The sequence below is a fragment of the Pezoporus wallicus genome, unplaced genomic scaffold, assembly GCF_028554395.1.
Source record: "Pezoporus wallicus isolate ANWC-B61680 ecotype Strahan unplaced genomic scaffold, APGP_CSIRO_Pwel_v1 contig_5935, whole genome shotgun sequence".
Classification (NCBI taxonomy): Eukaryota; Metazoa; Chordata; class Aves; order Psittaciformes; family Psittacidae; genus Pezoporus; species Pezoporus wallicus.
Window position 1 is genome coordinate 1,032,040 of NW_026637215.1, and position 22,097 is coordinate 1,054,136.

The window sequence follows — 22,097 nt, forward strand, 5'->3', positions numbered from 1 at the left end:
GACATTTACTCCCCAAGTACTGCAGTTCTGCTGAATGGCTGAGTGTTTCAAAGACCAACTGCAGGGATTGTGAAAGGATGGAAGGTGCTTTTGTTTCCAATGTTCATACTCTTGTTAGATAATCTACATGCACTTTCCAGCGCAGTATCTACTTGCTCAGTCAAGTTTTGTGCTTGTTCGGTTAAAATAGCTGAAAAAAAGTAGGGTTGTGGGGAGGAGCAAGAGTTATTTTAAGTTCTAATAAAATCTGCCTGCTCCTTTGCCCTGCAAAAGCAAGTCATGTTATCACTGACAGTATGGTTCTTGTCAAGGGCTTCTGCCAGGATTTCACTGTACCATTGCCCTAGTTAACAGGGAACACACCTGAAGGGTCTACAGGCAATTTTAGGAAATTATCCCAGCCATACATCAGTGCTGAAGAAACTATACCACCACCAGCTCTTCACAGAATCATGGAATGGTTTGGGTTGGAAAGGGCCTTAAGATCATCCAGTTCCAACCCCTGCCATGGGCAGGGACACCTCACACTAAACCATGTCATCCAAGGCTCTGTCCAGCCTGGCCTTGAACACTGCCAGGGATGGAGCATTCACAGCTTCCCTGGGCAACCCATTCCAGTGCCTCACCACTCTCACAGTAAAGAACTTCTTCCCTATATCCAATCTAAACTTCCCCTGTTTCAGTTTGAACCCATCACCCCTTGTCCTATCGCTGCAGTCCCTGGTGACTCTTCCTGAGGGAGACCATGAGCCTGCTGATTTCAGACAGGTTAGGTCATGATTCCCTTACACTGGCACAATATATGTTTATGGTAAGTTACATCATTTGCATCCTGCACCAGCAGTCCTGCAGTCTAACCCCACAGCCACATTCTATACAAATACAGGCCTTAATAGTGCAGCAGCAATTCCAGAAATGAGAAGCCATCAAGATCTGGCCAATAATCCATTGGCATCAAGCAGCCCTGTCCAGCTAATGCTAATATGACTACGATAGCATGTTTAGCTTCTGTCTTTGCTGGCCTACTGTGTCCAAGTTACACCTCTTAAGTGTCTTTCAATGTATGCTTATTCCCATTGCCCAGTTGCTTAACCATTTTAGCTTGCAGTCCCTTGCAGTAGCATCCTTGCTCTGCTGGAAGGCATCAGTAAAACCCAGAGGTACATTAACCTACATTTCTGGCATCTCATTTTTCAGAAGAGACAGAAACAAATCAGCCCAGCCTTTTTCTCCCTCCACTAAATACTTGTATTAATTTAGGTTGACTTTCTACAAGTGTTCAGTGATGTTGCAAACGGGCATCCTGCAAGTCCCAGGTGAGTAACTGGCAGAAGAGATGGAGGAGTACATCCCAGGGGACTAGTGGAGATTGCCTGAACCTTATCTGAATCCCAGTTTTATGAAATGAGCACAGTATAATCTTATTAGAGAAACTGGAAGATAGCTTATAAATGAAAAGCATTAGGAAGGCTGTTAAATGAGCTTGTACAAACCATAACCTGAACTTGGAGCGGGTCAGTGGTTTGAAAACAGTAACACAGGAATCTACTCAGTAAGGATGTATGTAACTTCATTTATGTAAGGGTTGCAACTGATACAATGGAGCTAAAGTGTAGTTAAACTGGTTTATCTCGATGGGACTATATCTTTGGTTTAAAATATGCACTTGCTCACCTATTCTGTTGTAGTAGGAAAGAGACCATGAAAAGTTTAAACTTAGGCAAAGCTGAAGTAAATCTGCTGATAAATTCAATGCAAACCTGCTTGGACTGGGGTTCATCAGTGAAAGAAATTGGAGGCACTGCTAAGACAAACAGAGGTCCACCCATGGAGAAAGCAGATGAGCCAGAGTGCTGAACACACAGGGTAAAGAAATCAGTTCTTATACACAGGGAACAGTTATGTAAGGTTATGGGACATCTCTGTCACTGCCCTTTCAACCTCTAAATAATACATTTCTTATTCAAACATGTAACCAATAAAAGATTAAATAGAAGCTGCTGTATTTGCTGTCAAAATATACCTAGGACTATAATAAATGCAGGAATACTAAACCATCTTTTCTGATCATAGAGAACTGGCAAATGACTTTATAAACATTTGGGAAGGAAAGTTATTAAGTTGGGATTACTATAAAGGCAGTGTTATTCTGCACAAGTCAGCTACCAGAACAGTAAAGGCTTCAAGAAAACAAAGGGCAGGCTGCTTTCAGGAAACTTAAAACTAGTTCAAATAAGCACCAGAATAGCACAGAGATTAAATATGAAGGAGCATGCAGAATTATACAGTATTGAGTAGAGAAACAGCCTCTCAAGAGGTAAGGATGTTTTGACGAACATCAGTGAAACAGAAAACACAACAGTATGAGGTAATTGTTGTGGTTTCCTGATACAGGATCTGAGGAACATGGAAGCTGTGACTTCCCCACGCTCACAGCAGAGGGTTGCTGGCACTGACACCTCGGGCTCAGGTCCCACAGAACCCACGTGCTCCCTTTGCACACTGAGGGCCCAGCAGTGGCCTCAGGACGGCTCTGCAGGGACCAAACAGTGAGACAGGCCTTCATGGAGCTGTCCTGCGGGAGCTTGAGAAGTGTTTGACTCAGCCACAGGATCGATGGGTGCAGCCCCTCCTGTTAACATACGTTAATGATGCATTTTCCAGCTCGGTAGGAAATAACTTGCAGCCACTTTAACAGCAACGTTGTGCCTTAAGTGAGCCATCTTCCTGTTCTGCCACTCCACATCCATGAGGCTCTGTGTCTGTGAAGTTCTGAAGTACGTCCTAAAGGAATTCACATGGCAGTCCATGGGAAGGGGCACGTATCTCAGCGATATCTGCAGGTCTGCAAACATCAGAGAACTGACAAAGAGCCTTTTGTCAGACATTGTAAGCTCTAAGAGCTTATTCAGTAGGATCCCCACTCTGCTGCCAAGTACTCCCTGACTCTGTTTAGGAAGAGCACATTTCTTTATCTAGGAGACATTAAAACCATCACTGGACATACGATCTTTACTGACGTACGCTCTAGCACACAGAAGATAACAGAAGGATTCCTTGGGATTAAGTAGCACGTGTCTACGTGAAGGAGTACACGAGAGGGGTTGGTGTTATACAAGCAATGGCAGAAGGAAATTATCTCCAGGGCCACAGCTCTGTTGCTTCTATGCCTTATATCAAGTGTCTGGGTTATAGCTATCAGCGGTTTAGAATTTCACAGTATTTATTAGTTTTTCATTGTAGGCTTTCAAGCATCCCTCTGTAAAATACAAGTCAGGGTTCCAGGAGAGAATTCCAAAAATAAAGCTTTGGAGGTCAGGAAGAAGGCTTTGGAGAATACATACACGCACCTCATGCTGATGTAATTAGGGGGGGCTATGGTGGTGTTTGTTCATATGCCTCTGTTGCTATTCCTTATAGGCTAAAAGGAGATATCAAAAAATGTCCAGAGAAGTTCTGCCAATGAGACTGCCCACCTGACTGGAAGCAAAGAGGGCTGGGAATCATAGAATTCTGGCTTGGGAGGGACCTCAGGGATCATCTGGTTCAACCTTTCTTGGCTGAAGCATGGTCTCTAGTGAGAACTTGTTCTTACATGAGCTTCAGGCTCACCTCAGACACACACTGGAGAAGTAAATTTTGCACTGCTTGTCTGAAGTGGACCCATAACATTGCTAATAGAGTCTCCAGCTAACACCAGGCGGCAGGGTTGGGGGATGTAAACCTGAGGAAGGGCACTCACAGGATGTGAAGTATCTCATGGAAAGCAGCCTGGCACAGCCCCCAGTGCTGAAGTGGCAGCCTGGATCCAGGCCACTGCCAATACCATCCACATTCTCTTCTGCTGTTGTGGAACACAGCTGACTTGGCTGGTATGGCATGGTGTGCAAACCAACAGCAGAAGTCTTCTTAATGCACCTGCACAAAGCCAGCTACCCTGAATTACTGCTGCACCCACAGGGCCTATGAGGAATGTCCACCAAGGGGCATTAGGCTTTCTGTGCTGAAAAGATTTAACATATTGGTGTAACAGGGAGATGCTGTTATTTAACCAATGGTTAGTGGTCAGTGCGATACTAAATAAAGCCCTTCTGGTCCTTCAGCTATCCCTCAGCATTGTCTCTTCAGATACAGACTGTTGGGCTACTTCACATTATTGTGGGGTCTAGCACCAGTCCCAGGTCCAATCTGTTGAGTCTTAGGGGCTTTTGGAATGATTCTGACATTGCCAGCTTCAGCTACACTAAATTAAAACAATTGTTCCAATATGCAAGGGAAGCCCCAGAGCAGAGCTATGTAACAGATAGAGACGGAGTACTGGATCTATGACTTCTATTTGCATGACTAGGAGGAAAGTTGCATCCAAGCTTTTAATTCAGAGTGCCACCAAGCTTTGTGCAAGCTTTAGCAAGTAGCTTTTGAACTATTAGCCCCATCAAGAACAAGTGCCACTTTGATTTACCTCGTTTTAGTTAGGTCTGCATCTCCAGATTTCAGTGCAAGTATGAGAATTGCTAGCTGCAGGGTGTGGTAATAGAGCTGATTCCAGTGGAACAACATCTGGGAATTATTTCCGTTAGCTTGTCACAAAAGAATTCATCGAGGGGCAGGAATATCTGAATGACATGATTCCAAAGTGATGTATGTTTCTCCTGGATAGTACAGTGGCTACTGTCCTTAAAATACCCCTCACGGAGGAAAAAGCAGCCTGGTTCATCAAGGATATACTCAAGAACTACCGCCATGTAACGTAATCTCTTGCTAGGTGCAGGATTCATAACAGCACTATAGTTACCTCATCTGTTTAGCCTAGTTACCAAATGTTGTCTTCCACAGAGCAGCCCAAATGACTAATAGTTTATTAATAATGGTAAACGAACTAAAGGTTAAGGAAAACTCAGATCTTGAGCTGTGTCTCGGAGCTGAAAGGAATGCACTCTGTAAATCCCAGAAACAGGTCCGTGCAGTTTGAATTCAACTTCCTTAGTCATTTATTTGCAAGAAGCTTATGTATGCATGGGGGTGTGTGTATATCCATGCATGAGAGCACCTAATTTGTACTTAGGCTTAATGCACTGACATTTATCTTAACTGTAAATGACAGTCGTGGTCAGACACTTCTTGATTGCCTAAGCAGCCTTTTTTCCAACCAGATCTGGATATCCCACTTGCCCTTGGTCATCAAGCTTGTAGTAAGCGTGGTTAAAGCCCTTCCCAGATCTTTGCTCGCGAAGCCAAGCCATCAATATGGCCTTAACTGGTAGGTTGAAAAGGAATGAGGAGGTTTTTGGTATTCTCTTCACCACAGCATGATCTACCAGACTAAAGATTGCATTCAGAACTTTCTGCTCATTTTAGGTGCCCACTTCTTTCAATGCTCACAGTACCTGGTGTTTCAGGGCAACCCACACACAGCATTGTCTCCATGGTCCCATGCTTTGGCTGCAGCTCTCCTAAGATACTGTGGAGATGCAGCCCCATAGTCTCAAATTCCATGCCAAAAAAACCCTGAACCATTAGGACCCTCTTATTACCTGCACACCCAGAACAGGGCGTTATGTGTAGAAAGCCTCATTTGCCCAGCATTATGCAGGGTCTCTGGTGGAGATGAGAGTAGAATCTACCTCCTCAAAGGAGCATTTATTTGCTTTAACAACAGTACCCATTCTGTCCCTGTGTCTCACCTGACTTGCCACTTGTAGCTTTCACAGATGAAGAATGAACTGCAGAAGTTTCCTTCTCTTTAAAGTTGCTGTCCATCCACAGAATTCATTCATCCCCTGCCTTGAATGAGGCAAAGGTCACATAGGAACTTTCCCAAATAACCTTAAAAAAAAACAAAACCAAACCAAATACACTTAACGCACAAGGACTCATAGGAGGTAGCATCCTCATGACATCTGTGATCTCCATGAACAGGGTCAGATTCTCTACATTCTCTGCATAGATTTCTGCTCCTGGTTAACTGAGCGACCGACAGCACAGTAAATTCCCATCCTCCGTGGGGAGCTGCAGAGGGGGAGGGAGGAGAAACTCATTTGTAAATGGTTTGTCCAAACAGGTACTGATAGGAGAGCAGTGGCAAGACTTCAAGAACCTGGATAACATCCCACATTATATCAGGGAGCGTGTTTGACCCTTAAGCACTTCCTGATGCATATTTCATCCTTTGTCCCTTTATCTCTATCCCAGCCCTGTCTCCTTTCCCCATGTTCACAGCTGCTGCTGCTGTAATTCTCATTCTCACTGCAACCACTGTACCTGTTCAGGTTGTAATTCAATGGTGTGTTTCCGTGGGCAGTAAAACCCAACCAAAGGTCTCCATCTGCCTACCCCTTCCCAGCCCTGTGCTTTGCCATCCCCTGACTCTCAGGCCATGCACTGATCCAAGCTGCAGGCTCCTCTCCAGAAATAAGAGGAGTGTTTTAAACACACCTCATGTCACAAATCTAGCGTCATAGCAGCACAAGCACGTGCACAACTTGCACAACGGTCACGTATGAGAAGGTGCAGAGTGGAAGCAAGGTTTAAAGGAGGGAGATGTGTTTCTTCTTGGCCATGGACTGAAGCATGTCCAGTACTTCCGAGCTCTTCGAAACAGTCTGTGCTGCAGACAAAGGAGATACAAGGCCTTTTAGGAATTCATTGACTTCTGTTATTTTTGTTTGCCTGAAATCGAAAAGATCATCCTACGAAATTAATGTATGGTGAGAAATTTAACCCAAACGGCACAGGAAAGCAACGTGCAAGGGAAAAGCTGTGCATGGAAATTTGCATGGCAGCAAGGCAGAACTCTGCTACTCGTGACAGTGCCAAGATGTGCCTGTTCATAGAGGATGTGGAGGAAGAGATTCTGCAAGAAAACACATTGCAATCAGCAACGTTGTTTTTGTTCTAGAAGATGGTGACTTTGGCAAGAAAGTGAAAGTCAGTCAGTAACAGGAAACCTCCCAGCACTGTAGCCGGTATTATAAAGGCTCTTTAACTACATCTTTATGATAGCTACTAAAACCTCATATTTAATACTTTACAGATCAAACTGTTTAGAACCTGAGATTAAGAAATGTAAAATCCAGATTGCTCCGAGGAAGTTCATTCATATGATTCCTGTTGGAGAGGGGCTCACAGCACCAACCAAAGACAGATGCAGTCAAAACGCCACACAGACACTAAGCTCCAGCCTGAACACTTACTTGATCTGAATGTTACATGAAAAGTCATAAATAAATCAGAAATGTGCACACCTTCTGAACTCTGTGACTCCCTGTAGGAGAAAAAATCAAAACTGAAACCATTCCAGGTTCCCTGAACTGGGACAGTTGGGGTAAAACAGCACAAAAATAAAGATCACACCTCCTTCTGGTTACAAACTCCTCATACACTTCTCAAAGTGCACCTGAGGTTGTGGAACTATAGTGAGGGCAATGTCCACGTTCAGACAGCTGTTTGATCTGCTCCATACAATCCGCCTGGTTAAAGGTCTATGAATGTGAAGCTAAATAATTCCTCAGTTACTTTATGTTAGTTAGGAATGACTAAGGTTTAAGATGTGTTTAGCACCAGAAGCGGGGCGGGGAGGGGGGGTCCCACAACAATAGGAGGAGAGGCAATTAAAAGCCAATTAGTCATGGTCATTGCTTCAAGGTCCAGCACTTTGCAAACGCTCTCTTCTCCAACTTTCCTTCTCCAGAGCTGCCCATTATCTGCAGCACAAAGACTCTGACGTGAATGTGGACTGTCTGCCTGTCTCCATGGGAGCCTGGCCACACTGCTCCATACCCAAACGCTTCCCAGGCAGCCCCAGCACTACTTTCCCCTCTGATCTTTGCCCTAAACAAATGGTCTGTTTATTCACTCTTCTTCTCATTTATGGAGACCCATTTGATGCTGTATGAATGCTGATGAGAAAAGAATTAAACCTATATTTAAGAATGAGTGAAGATTCCTCCTTCGAGCATTTACCATGACAGCAAAAGCTAACAGTTGGCCTCTTTTGTCAGGCTGCTCTTTACATCCCCAAAACTGTGCCACTTGGAAATTAAAGATGCAGCTTTGGCACTGAAGCAAATAAAAAGTGAATGAATGTAGGATCCTATATTGATGGCAAAATTAAAAGAAGGAAACAGCCCCTTTCTTCCAACAGGCAGCAAAGATTCATTAGTATCCTTAAGGCTATCCTTAAGCTGTTCTGTGCAACACTGCTGTCTAGCACCTTCTTCAATCCATCTCATGTTTAGTTTCTGGTTATAGTTAGGGAAAGGCAAGTTTGCCCTTGCAGCTACGTGAGCAGTGTTAGAAGTTTCTGTATAGCCAAAAAGCTCTCTAGCTGTGCCTCCTGATCTTTGGCACCAAACCTGGCAGGTGACACCAGGTTTGGATGACATGAATGAAAGCCAGCTGTTCATACATCCCTCCTTGGGAGCTCCACTGCACAGGACATCCCCCTCCCTTTACCTCTGTCATCAGGCTGGTGTCCTGTCCTTTCCTCTCGCCTTCCACGGTCACTGCTGGGGATAAACCTGTACCCAGCACCCCACAGCACTGGGCTCCAGGCAAGATGGACCAAAACAACACATTTCCAGTTCTGTTATTTCCAGTGGATTGTCTATTAGCTGTGCTCGGGGGGGATGGATGGTTAACATTTCTGTATGTGCTCATGCTGCTGCTTGCTTTTTCCCTTCATTTTTATCTGGCAGGATGAGCTCTGAAATTCCAGCTTGTCTGCCCACGCATTCCTTTAAACACATTTAAAGATCTGCCCCTTTGCTGAACACCTTGAAGGTAATTTCCACGTGTGGTTCTAGAAAACAGGGCTGCATCTGAATCCAGGCTGCCTTTTATTGGGGGTATAAGGTTCGCTAACTTGGCTTGTATTTCTTGTGGTGGGGAAACTAAGGCACGGTGTGATTTGGTATAAATGATAGACCCTGCGCCAGAACCAGGGTTTAAATTCTGAAGCACCTGGGTGTGAAAACTCTTGCTGAAAACTTCCGTTTCTTTCCATTTCCCCAGATGAGCATCTCCAGAGAAGACAGACGGGGCTGTCTTTAGCCAATAGTGCGTGTGCTGTCTGCGTGGCTCCCTTCATTTCTCCACATTAGGAGATAGCTGATGAGGTCCTCTCAAGAAAGATGAATTATATATATTATATATTATACATATATAGAATTACCAGATTTCATCAACTAATTATAAGTTCCCTTGCAAGAACTATGCAGAAGATAGAGCTATTATTTAGGTCTGGCTTGAGTCTCATCTGGGAAGAGAGAGTCTGCTACTCGAAGTCCTGAACTCTATGGGAAGGATTGGGTTTCTTTCCAAACTTCTCCTTGGACTTCAAGCTCAATGGAAGCGAGGCTGCCAGGTGTAACGTGTGGATACCACCAGCAGATATCCCATTGAACATCCCAGCAGTCACCCACTTTTGCTAGAAAAGACTTCCATGATACTTGAATATTATCAGTGGTTTATGGGTTAAAATCTTAAGCTGCTCTGAGGCTACAGTGAGTATTCACTGAAAAGCCACATGTCTGCATGATGTGAATTGGCTCTGGAGGCCTCCGAAGTGATGCTGCCGCCCAAACCTGAAAGAACAATCTGCACAAAACCAGGCTCAGTCCTCAAGAAGCTGTCAAGGATTTTTATTGCACACCAGAGCCCAAGATACTTGTGTCTTAAATGAAGGAAATTAACACACCTCAGAAAAAATAAAACATATATATATATATGTCCCCCGTGGGCAGGGGGACACTACTATATTGCACAGCAACTGTGCAGAACACCAAAGCTCTGCGATGCTTCCAAGAGCCCCATTTTGAATGTCCAAGCTTAACAGTGCTTCTGATCTGTGCACTGCTTTATCATTCCTTTTTCCAGCACTAATGGAGCTAACTGACTAGCCAGGCTCTGTTCTGGAGACTGCTCTTTCCCTTGGCTTACAGGAAATCCAATTGTTGCTAAGCTAAATCATGCCAAAAGTCATAAATAAAACATGGCATTGGGGTTTATGCAATCAGCTCTGCTCGAGGGGGTAAATAAATGGTTTCCCTCAGCTTCTGTCCGTACACAAATCCTGACACACTGACTTTGGTGGTTGTTGCTGTTAAATTCCTGGTCTTACTTCACATACTTGGACAAGCAACAAGGGCACTACTATTGGTGTGGTTCTGGAGGAACTGGCAGTAGCTGCGTTAGATTAAACAAAAGCTCTCTGCAGTACTTATCTTCAACTTGGCACCAGCTTTTCTATTGCTACATCCCAAGTCCTGTTTACAGCAGTAGTAGAATTCACAGGCAGGAAGTATGTAGATTTGTACAAAAAGATGATGGTCTACAACTTGTTTCAGCAGGACTAATTGCTCAGGGCTTTAAATCTCACTTCTGGTTGATGACTATTGAATGTGTTCAGCACGAGAAATGCTCAACATTCACTAGCCCAAAACTAAACTGAGGAGGAATTTGGAGGGAACTTAACTGACTTAAAAAAACTCTTGAATTCAGTTTGCTTTCTTCTGCATCTAGATTCCTTGTGATCTATCTGGCAGCTCCTACTGGGAAAAGTAGAACTAGTATATGATCTAAACAGGAAAATATCCTGATGTAACCATTGAAAGAAAAATGCTTGCCAAATAGAAAAAAAAGGAAGCAATAGAAATACACTCTATAGGAAATGTAGAATATTATGTTACACAACGCACACAAGCTCGCTATGGATTGGACTTGGTGTTCGATTCACTCCATACCTGAGGGGTAGCCTATTCCTACCTTGGAAAATGCTTGATATCAAACTTATATGTGTGGACTGATCCACCACATTTCCATTTATCCAATGTAATTATGAGTTTCTTACTGAATTATAGCAGTCTAATTTCTTAAATTCTTCATAGCTTTGATTTCAGCAACATTTTGTGGCATTAAGTTACATATGTACATTGTGGGGGAAAAAAAAAGACTCCTAAAATAAATTCAGTATTAGTGTTGCCTTTCCATGTCATAGAAACTATTTACTACTCTGCATGTAAATAGGAGTGTCTGAATTGATTACGTCAACTGTTTCATACTTCCATGGTATTTCCTCTGAATAAGTGATACTGTCATTCAGTACATCCTATGAAACAGCAGGTATGAGAGTCAAACTGAACCAAACCAAATGTATTCCAATAAGAGAGCAGTAGCTCCAATGGACTCGTCATTTCTGGCATTTCACATTCCATTCCCATTCTTTACAAAATGTAATATTTTATTAGAATCCCAGCCTGGTTTGTGCTGGAAGGGACCTTAAAGCTCCTCCAGCTCCAGCCCCTGCCACGGGCAGGGACCCCTTCCACTAGAGCAGCTTGCTCCAAGCCCCTGTGTCCAACCTGGCCTTGAACACTGCCAGGGATGGGGCAGCCACAGCTTCTCTGGGCACCCTGTGCCAGAGCCTCAGCACCCTCACAGGGAAGAGCTTCTGCCTAAGAGCTCATCTCAGTCTCCCCTCTGGCAGGTTAAAGCCATTCCCCTTGGCCTGTCCCTGCAGGCCCTTGTCCAAAGCCCCTCTCCAGGCTTCTTGCAGGCCCCTTTTAGGTATTGGAAGGCTGAATTATTAAGGAAATAAACCCATGTTGTTAGATTTTAGCTTGTGTGCAGTAGATGTTTCAACTGTACTACACCCAATGACTTACAGTGACCTGCCTCATTTCTTGATTGACAGACGGGTCCTTTTCCTGACTGGATTAGAACATTTTCAACTCAACTACATGTATATATGTTCTGGATTTTTTCTCTAACATGTGCTACCCTGAATTTCCTTGAAGGTTTTGCCCTAGTCCTGTCCATTTAGGTAACTATAAACTCCTCAGTCTGAACAGTCACTGTCCTTCATTGAACTTCATTTCTTTTCTCAGTATCATTTTGTTGGCAAATTTAGGGGCTCGTACTCATCAGGTACATTACTTGATCTGTGTATCACCACTTGAAAGCAGTTTCCTCTAAAACACACAGGTGTAATACCCTCCACATTCTATTCAGGAAAACTCACCATTTCCAATGAGGTAGCAATGCAGAAGCACATTGCTGAGATGCTTCTTACCATTAACTCACTGATTTTCAGATGTCTCTCTGTTTCTGTATCATTCCTTTTGACTTTTCAGTGGCTGACACTGCTTTGTCTTCAGTACTCGAAAGATTCAGGTCAAAACTGCCTGACATTTTGGAGTCAGAGAACCAGCCCAAGTGACCAGAGGCAAGACTTGCTACCCTAGCCGTGGTGTTATGGTGCCCACAGTAAAGATGAGGCATGCACTGCCATAAACTGCCAGTGGGGAAGGAAGAGTTTATGACCAGAGTAGAATGTTCTCATACGTAGCTTCTAGATGTCTTTGACCTGAACTAGAGGCTATAACTAGCATTTAGTTCTTACTACCTAAAGAACAGCTGAAGGCCACCTTCCTTTGATTCTCTGTGAAGCAACCAAATGCAGCCCTCAGGGGTTTCATTCTGCAAGCACAGATACCCCTGTTTTGCTATGGCAAGTCTGCACGAGTGCAGTCAGAGTCATTCATGTGCTACGCTGTGTGTGTTTATCTTGCTTTCTCCTACTTCCTACAGGTCCACTTGACTTCACCCTTCCTTTGCAGGTCAGAAATGGTGAGATTCCAGCTTCCCTCAAGCAGCAGCCCCAAGCAGGAGGAGGGAGCAGCCTTACCAGACGGGAGATGCTGCCTGGCTGTCGAACAACGGGACCGGCGCTCGCCCACCGGCGGGGCTGGGGCTTCTGAGAACGGTACCAAACCCAGTACCCAAGCACTGTAGCCCCTCACTGGTCTGTAAGATCCTCAGCAGAAAAACTAATATAGCTATTAAGCCCAGCAAAGCCAGAAACCAGTCCTAATGAATCTTGAAATCCTAGACCTAAATAAAAGGTAATATCCCAACTTTCTATCCCTCAGTCCCTAAGTAATTTTATGCTCAGGGAAAGATTGAAGGTATTGCTTAGACCTATGGTTTAAAAAACTGATTTTCTCATATGATTCACTTCACCAAAACCTTTTTCCTGGCTTAAAAGTATGACGCTTTCATTTCTTTATAAATAAAGGCTCAGAACTGCAGCAAAACAACTTCCAGCAGAGCCATGTGCAGTTAATAGTGTACAGTTACCCTCTGGAAACGTGCTGGCTACTTCAGTGATTCTGAAAAGGTCCAACTTGTTTAGCACATGCAGCACTAACTGCTGCCATAAAATTGACACTTGTGCTGTCTCATGGGACCACATGAGGCATCCTTTGAAGGCCTTCTGAGGTCACTGGGGTTGCCAAGGGCTTTGCAGAGCAGCCGGTTAGAAGGGCTCTCAAAGAGACAGCTATGTGGGGGACTCATTTTACTGCTGTAATGCTGAGACACATTTATGACAGCCATCATAGAAGGTAAACATCTTCTGCCTCCCATGCCCAGTAGACAGCAAATGCCAAGTGTGCTAAGTCTGCCTTACCTTCAGTGATTATTTGGGTTTTTTTTGAATACGTCTAGTTCAAAGAAGACAAAAGCACTTATCTGACATCAGCTGTAAGTAACAGGGTATCTTTACTGCCGACTGGAGTGACAGAAACTTAATGTTAGGTATTTATTGCCTGGACCTGGCAAGCAGCTGCTTGGGAATGTGAAAAATGATGACATTTCAATACAATTAACGCTGCAGCATGTTCTCCATATGGTTTGACTTGTAAAGTAAACCTGTTTTCACTAAGACTTTTATCAAATCAGACACTTTGCCAGCTCAAAGGCAGTTGCCATGTCTACGCTTACCCATATTTCAAGTACAAGCAGCTTTTTAGCAAAGGCTTTTCAAAGAAATAAATAAAGAAATAAACCGTGGGTTTATAGATTTGAAACCATGAAAAACTGCTCCATCGGATAAAAAAGGATTAGTCAGGCAGAAAAGGAAAACAACTCAGAAAGCTGAACAAATAAAAGGATGCGCAAACACCTGGGATGAACCTCGATACGCCAGGCAAATACATCTAGGTGCAGAATTAGTTATGGGCTTTTATATACATTTTAGTAAATATTTATGTCTTAGAGCAGAAAAACAATTGCGTCAGTGGAATAGGACAAGTTATTCTACATTAGCTAGTTCACAAGTTAATGCCTGAATATCACAATAATAAAGTGTAAAATACTAGCATAGTAGAAGAATTTTAATGAAATACTGGCTTTATGTTAAAGGAGATGAAGGTTTTGCTTTTCCTTTCTGCTTTCCAGTCCTGCTAATCATAACCTAAGATCTCTTTCAGAGAAGTCTCTTTTCCCTACACATTCAATCAGAGCAGAGGACATTCCTATGGTGGTGAAAGCACTACAAGAGTCTTCAATATCTTAGCATGAAGACTGCTTGAGACTCACAGGCCTTTTCTTCTGTTTCTAAAAGCCTCATCTGAGTGCCTGCTATGCCAGATGCTGCAATTCATTCACTGGGTTAAACATACCCGCTGAAGCTCTTCAAGGAATCCATAGTACTGCGTGATCAGTTCTCACAGCACCCACAACGGTTGTAAACTGTGGTTGTTGTCCCTTTGAACTCCTGCAACAAGATAATTAGTGATGATAGAAAAAGCTCACTGCTAATGTATCAAAGACTGAACGTAGAAAGTCTCTTTTTGTTGGTGGTTTGGCTGTGCACAGCTTCACGGCAAGCAAGCACTTGTAGTAAGTTAGTTTATACAGTGTGAGGATTGCCCTGAGAATACAGCCGTTCATTCTGTAATTTAAAGAGCAACAAAGCATGCAATTGAGCTTTGTTCATGCTTAGGCAATACATTAGTGAACATGATAACCTATAGAGTAGGCATATTGGATGCCACTGGAATGAAAGTTGCATTAACAAACATATGTACAATGTTAACCAAAGGGGGAAAACAACATTTTTCCTTTGGTGCTGGAAATAGAGCTGGGGAGGCTGAAGCATGCCATGGGCTGTCAGTGGGCAGCAAAGGGCTTCTGCAGAGCCTGCCAAGAGGTCCTGAACACCCCCCAGGCAGCGACCACTCACTGCCTCCTGGCACAGAGACCTGCAGCTCACGTACAACTTCTCACAGCAACAGCTTGCAAATGGTGATGTAGCTTGGGCTGCAGGTGCTGTGCCCTTGAATGAGACACAAAAACACGGAGCCATGAGTCTCTGCTGGGCCACTCATCCCCTTGAGCCCACCATTCCCATGCAGAAAGAACTACGTACACACAGCACTCGGAACGCTACCTGAGGTCAGATGTGGCTTGAGATGTGAAGAAATAACAACATTTGACTTGATAATTGTTAGAATTCATTAATCCTATTGAATTAACTGACAGTGATTAGGCGTAAAGAAGTCTAAAATGAAAAACCCTGTTGACACTGGCTTAACCTGATGTCAGCTCAAAATGAATATTCAGAACAAAGGTGTGACCAGTGTTTTTCATGTGCTCAAGGTTTCAAAAGACTCCCAGTATATTACAAGCATCATAATAATCCTCTGAGTCCCAGTAAATACCTTCTTGTGAAAAAAAAGGAGTTAAATGCAAGAGCTTTTGTAAATTACAGCTGAACCAGTACTGAAATACTACTGTAATAGTACCTGTATAGTTACCTGATTGCAGATGGCTTGTTTATAACTTACTTACCATGTGAGATAGAAAAAGATATAACTAAACCTTAGTTAGCTATAGGGCTAATACTGCATTTATATACTAAAACCACTGACCCTACAAAACAGTGAGGGAATCACAGAATGGTTAGGGCTGGAAAGGACCTTAAGATTGTGAATGAATTACAGAATAGTTGTACCAAATTCCTGCACTCTGAATATGCGCTCAGCTGGTACAGTGACTAGGCAAAAATAACCTCACACGGTACAGTGCTTTCTCATTCCTCTTGAAAGCGTATGTTCCATGGTCCACATGAACAGTGACCGCTATCCCTTACAGCACACTGATCATTCACACTTGTAACTGCTTAAAGAAGAGAGCTGAAGCAAAATAGCTACAAGTTACCTGGAAGAAAGTGCTAAATTATTCAAGGGTTTTAAAGCAATGCCCCTTACAGAGACTCCCCTGCCTTACTTTGGTGCCCCTTACCACAGATGCTGGAGGACCCTAAGCTGTGCTTCACTGGGGTTTCTAACCTCTTCTTTTTGTCTCTCTGTGTCTGGAGTTAAAGTGCCATAGCTGTGGCCCACTGGGACTGATGTGTGTTACTGGTTTCTTATGCAGAGGATCAGCTGTTCCGTGCTGTGGAGGGTCAGGCTGCCTCTGATGAGGAGGAGGAGAAGTGGGCAGGAGACCAGCCTGCCCAGGTGGACCACATGAGGAAGATACTGGCCAAGCTCCCCTGCTGTGCCAGTGGGTAGGTTAATGCTTCCTGAGCCCTTTGCAAAGACTATTTCATGACCTGAAGGTACCGTGGCTTCAGTATGAAGCAGGCCCCTTTGCCCATCCCAACCTAATGCAAGGCAGCATCAGCCAGGCTCAAAACTGTGATCTGGGCTGCCAAGAGTTTTGCAGGAAACCTGGCTTTTACAAACATAGACCTTCCTTGAGAGGTTCCCCTAATCTATTGGTTTGTTTTTAAAATGTCTATCTAGGTGTGATGAAAAGATGTGGAAAAAGCTAATGTCTTACTTGGAGACCACCAACAGTGATGGCCGTGAAGCGACGCCTGTGGAGCTCACAGAGAGGATCACACAGCTCACTGAGCAGCTCCAGCTGAAAGGGCATGAAGTGCAGCAACTGGAAACAAACATGGAAGAGGTAATAGGTGCCAAGCAGAGCGTGGAAGAGTTACTTATAAATCTCTAAGTAGCTGCATTTATATACATGTGCATTTACATTGTGGCCATTGTGCTCTGTTGCTGATGTTCCTCATTGGGCCTTTAGCTTGTCAGCTCAAACATCTCATGCTCCCCTGTAACTAACACCCGTGTTTCATGTCTGGTTCCTACCTGAAACTCTGTTTGGAGGATGAGAAGTACACCAGTCACTATCACACACAGGCTGTTCCAATAACATAGCCAAGATATCCTGCTAGTCCCATGTGATCTTAGTGTTTAAGTACTGTACATCGCAGCCACTGCTGGGCAGAGATTTAAATGCTGGCAGTCCTTCTGTGAAGCAAAAATAGGGCATCATCTGCACTGCTTTGGCCTGCTTTGTCTTAAGGTTCAGTCAGCGCTTGTTCAGTATGCCATACCCCTTTGAAAGGAGCATAAGGATTTCAGTAGTTTCAGAAGGACTGGGTTAATCACTAAGCTGTTTAAAGCAACAGTAAAATATTCAGCTTCGTTACTTGTTGCCATCCTTTGACTCTTACCAGGATTTCATATTGTTTGTCCCCATGACTAAATCAAATGAAATTACTTGTGAGGAAAAAGAATTAAAACCAGAATAAGATCACACTTGTGTCCTACACAATGTGCAGCATTCGATGACAGTTTATTCCTGCAATCCTCCTTGGAGTAACACAAAGCTTCCTTCTGCACTGCTTAACATTACCCCACATAAAAACTTATGGTTATTCTTCCTAACCACTTTCCTGTAGGTAGTGCCAGTTTTCTTCTCTCCCTTTTTTCTCCATTCCTTCTGCAGTATCACATTGCCTTCTTTTTAATCTCTGCTGATGGATATTAGCTTCGTGCACCTTGTTCAGAGAAGTACCATTATGAATAGATAATACAAAGCTCCAGGGATCTGTTGCTCTTGCTCTGAAGACAGGCAGGGAGGTGAATAAGCCACAGTGCCAACTCACTGCAACATGAAGGTAAAAGCAGTAGGAGGAATCATTTTGAGCCTGTTGTTCAAAATTGATTCTTAAACCCTCTTATTTGTATCTTGTGTGCGGTTACAGTTTGGGATTTGTGACACTAGAAAACAGGCAGAGAAGCAGTAAGTAGATCCTTCCCAAAAGGTGACTGTGCCTGTAACCAACACAGAGCAAGTTGGAAGACTGAGAAATGCTCTCTCTCATCTAACTTGCAAGTAAATACATTGGCTTAATATATAGCCACCAAGAACACTTCCTCTGATGACCTGGCAAACTACCTTATCCATTGCTCTATATATTTCTGTTTGGAACTGTTCAATGTTGACAACTGACAAATCTAACAAGTACCAGCCTCAGCAGGCAAGTGAAGGGCAACACTCTCAAATACTAAATAATACCTGCTTCAGTCTAAGACCTGTCAAATCGGGGCTGAAAGAGTTCTAAGATCTGCCATGTCTGCAGAGCTCTGCTTTCCAACACCAAGCTGTTAAAAATGGCTCTCACTGAAGGCAGGTGCTGAAGGTGTCAGGACCTGGGGACAATGGATGGAGCAAACAGGAGCCACCCGCTGCCAAGTGCAGTGTTGCAAAGAAATGCCAATTACTTTCTATGACAGCCTGCGTGCAAACTGCCAGCTTCATTACAAACGCAGGTAGTTTATGACCTGCCATCCAGAGTCAAATATCACACACTGACCCGCAAGCAGCAGTTGCTTAGAGAAAAGCAGTGAGAAACAGTACAGAGGGTTTTCTTCTTGGTATTGTGCACCTGGTTCCCGATACAGTAGGGACAGATACATCTTGAACTGGATCGTGCCTGGAGTATCATGGTTAATGGCCAGTCTTGGAGCTATTCACCATGAATTTACCTTTCCTTTCTCCAAAGCTAGCAATGCTTTTAGTATCTTGGGGCAAGGACTCCCACGTGCTAGTTAAAAAGGAATAGGTTTTGAGGATTTGATTTTGTTAGCTTTAAATCTGCTGCCTGATCATCCACTGTCACCTCAGTTTTGTGCCTGACAATCAGCAAATTACCTTTCCCTCATCATTTTACAGACTTTAATTGTGAGAAATGCTGTCTTAGCTACAACCATTCCTAGCCTTCCTCAGCTCTCTTAGTACAGAAACCATTCTGTATTTCTATTACTCCGCTTTATTGTTCCATGTACTTTTCAAGCTCTATTACCCTTTTTGAACTAGAAGAACTGAAAGATGCTTAGTATTGAAATGCATGCCCTCCATGGCAATAAGCATAGTTGCTGGTTTGTGCCTACTTCCTTCCCCCATAGCTCCTAGCAGGTATGTTCTGACCTCTGCTGACCACTGAGCTATGTTCAGGAGGTGACAGCTCTCCCACATCGCCTTCTGAGTGGCAGTCATCACTGCTGCATGCGTACAACTTTGTGGACCCTTCCTGCATGCCTGACTTTGCATTATTGACACTGAATTTCACCTGATCATTTACTGTCCACTGCTATGCAATATCATGAGCTCCTGCTGTCATTCCTCTCAGGCAGCTTTAGTTTTGATTGCCCCCAAAAACTGTATTGAGAGCAAACTGAAACCCTTCGACATTCATAGAATCATAGAATAACTAGGGTTGGAAAGGACCTTAAGGTCATGCAGTTCTAACCCCCCTGCCATGGGCAGGGACACCTCACACTAAACCATCTCACCCAAGACTCTGTCCAACCTGGCCTTGAACACTGCCAGGGATGGAGCATTCACAACCTCCCTTGGCAACCCATTCCAGTGCCTCATCACCCTCACAGGAAAGAATTTCCTCCTTATATCCAGTCTAAACTTCCCCTGTTTAAGTTTGAACCCATTACCCCTTGTCCTGTCACTACAGTCCCTAATGAAGAGTCCCTCCCCAGCATCCCTATAGGCCCCCTTCAGATACTGGAAGGCTGCTATGAGGTCTCCACACAGCCTTCTCTTCTCACTCTTTAAAGATCATTTCTGAGTGTGCTGAAAGCTCAGGGGAGCTCCCTGTGAGACCCCCAGGACTGTCTCCCTGCCCTGTGCACCCTTCAGTCCTGGTCTGTCACGCTGTGCTCTGCCCCAGCTTGTGACCTGCTGGGAGACCTCATAGCAGCCTTCCAGTATCTGAAGGGGGCCTATAGGGATGCCGGGGACTCTTCGTAACAATAGGACAAGGGGTGATGGGTTAAAACTTAAACAGGGGAAGTTTAGATTGGATATAAGGAAGAAGTTCTTTACTGTAAGGGTGGTGAGGCACTGGAATGGGTTGCCCAGGGAAGCTGTGAATGTTCCATCCCTGGCAGTGTTCAAGGCCAGGTTGGACAGAGCCTTGGATGATATGGTTTAGTGTGAGGTGTCCCTGCCCATGGCAGGGGTTGGAACTGGACGATCTTAAGGTCCTTTCCAACCCGAACTATTCTATGATTCTATGAGACCCTGGTGGGATCAGCATTAGGGTTTTTTGAGTCTCTGTTGATGAATCCTGTGAAAAGCTTTCTGCAGATTCACAATACATTCTATCAATCAACAAAATCAACACTATTCACATTAATTCATAGATCCTTTCAAGGATTCTTTACAATGCTCATCTGTGTATTCACCAAGTCCCTCCACCATTACGGTGCCTACCAATGTGCCTGACAGAATTACTGAGACTCTCAGGGATTTGCTGTCCCTCAGATCATCTCTGAAGCCTCTCTTGAAAACTGGTGCTCTGTTTGCCAACCTCCAGGCCTTTGAGGGTGAAATTAGTTAAAAGCACAGCACAATTCACCCTTCTGTTACCTTTCTCTTCCCATTTTGAGAGTGTTTTTCAGGTTCATTGCTTGTAAAAGTGGCTCTAATATGTGTTTTATGTGGAAAACACAATAGGATAATTTTCTCTTACATTCCTTAAGGATATTCATTTTTCAGGGTCCTGAATGTGTTTGGACACACTGCTCCAGAGCTCAGGTTTTCCCCATGGCATTCTGCCCCTTTTATAGGAGGGCTGGATAGCAGCTGCTGCCTTCTCAGAACTGGTGTTTGGCAAGGTGGTGTTTCCATCTTACAAACAAGGCACAGATCCAAACCCTGGCTTTGATGAAGGGCCTTGACAGAGCTAAGAACAAATCCCACTCCTCTGAGTCCTGTGACTTAGCTACTGATATCCCTCCTTAGTCTTTCACTTTTAAAAATAGCTTATGCTTCCCCTGCATCGTTATCTTATTGCCAGTGTCAAGGTAACCAGAGGTGCTAGATGTAACCTAGCTAGGGAAATCAATTTGGGAGACTGGTTTAATGGCTCACCGAGCTGCTGTCTTCAAGCACAGTAAGATGACAAGAAATGCATACCCATGTGTATAAATGAAACAAAGGTATTGGGAAATTAGCCTCCTTACTGGTGACAAGGTGGCTGTCAAGGTGTAACTGCTGTGGAAAGCACTTTACTCACTATAGCACAGGAAATACAAGCCAAAAGGGCTTTGTAGGAGCAGCCAAACTCAAGCAGAGGAGGAGACAGCAGCAGCAACAAATGCTGGGTCCAAGCCCCACTGTGGCTAAGCACAGTGCCTGTGCTGTCTGTACAGTCAGAGCAGCAGGGAGCTGGGAGAGCTCCGGAGCAGGCACTGAACGGGGACAGTGGTGCTTCCATTCACAGCCGTATGTGTGAATAGAGACCTGGTGTGCAGGAACAGCCCCTGGGCAAGGACAGGGACCACAGCACCCCAGCAAGAACAGGGACTCCCTATGCCTCATTCCAGGAATGTGGCTCTGCTGACACAAGCAAAGCAGCAGCTAACAGCAGCAGGTGAGGGCTGGCAGGGCGCAGGCCCGGGACACATGGACACTCATTAGGAATTTCCATGAGCATCTGTCTTATTGCATAGTGGGAAAGTCTATTTCACACTTAAAAATAATGACCTTTTTACCTCTCTGTTATTTATCACACACTGCTTCAGCTGTGCAGGGGGGCAGAACTCCGTATGTGTAGTACCTGCCTATGTCAGGTGGGATGAACAGTGCAGAGGCAATCTGCAGTATAATAAAGGAAAGCACATTCCATTCACTGCAAACCTCCCTCAGCTGCTGGAGTACTTGCAGTGTGTCAGTGGGAGTGCTGCCACAGCACTGTAACAAAGGTGGCTCTCCACGCAGGAAAATGTTCCTCTCTTCCTCCCAAAGCAGGGTTCAGGCAGGGCTGCCGGAATCACTGCTTGGCAGACGGACCAGATGCAGTGATCCAAACTTCTGGAGCTGTTGTATAGCCCAGGGAGCAGGAGTGCCTCGCAGGGCAGAGCTCACAGTGCTGACAGAACAGGCTGATTTCCTATTAGCACTGTCAGGACCTAAACTGACCTCGCTGT

The 22,097-nt window shown here is 44.3% G+C and overlaps 1 protein-coding gene across 4 annotated transcripts in view; it reads left to right on the forward strand.

Annotated features, from left to right (window-relative positions):
- The window catches only part of EFCC1 (EF-hand and coiled-coil domain containing 1), a 51,835-nt gene that overhangs the window by 23,891 nt on the left and 5,847 nt on the right, over window positions 1-22,097 (forward strand). For 3 of the 4 annotated variants that reach the window (XM_057404195.1, XM_057404197.1, XM_057404198.1), the window contains exons 3-5: window positions 12,618-12,775; window positions 16,222-16,354; window positions 16,593-16,758. In XM_057404195.1, coding sequence (XP_057260178.1) covers window positions 12,618-12,775; window positions 16,222-16,354; window positions 16,593-16,758 — 457 coding nt within the window. The remainder of the gene's footprint in view (window positions 1-12,617; window positions 12,776-16,221; window positions 16,355-16,592; window positions 16,759-22,097) is intronic. The other variant, XM_057404196.1, reaches the window with a different exon arrangement.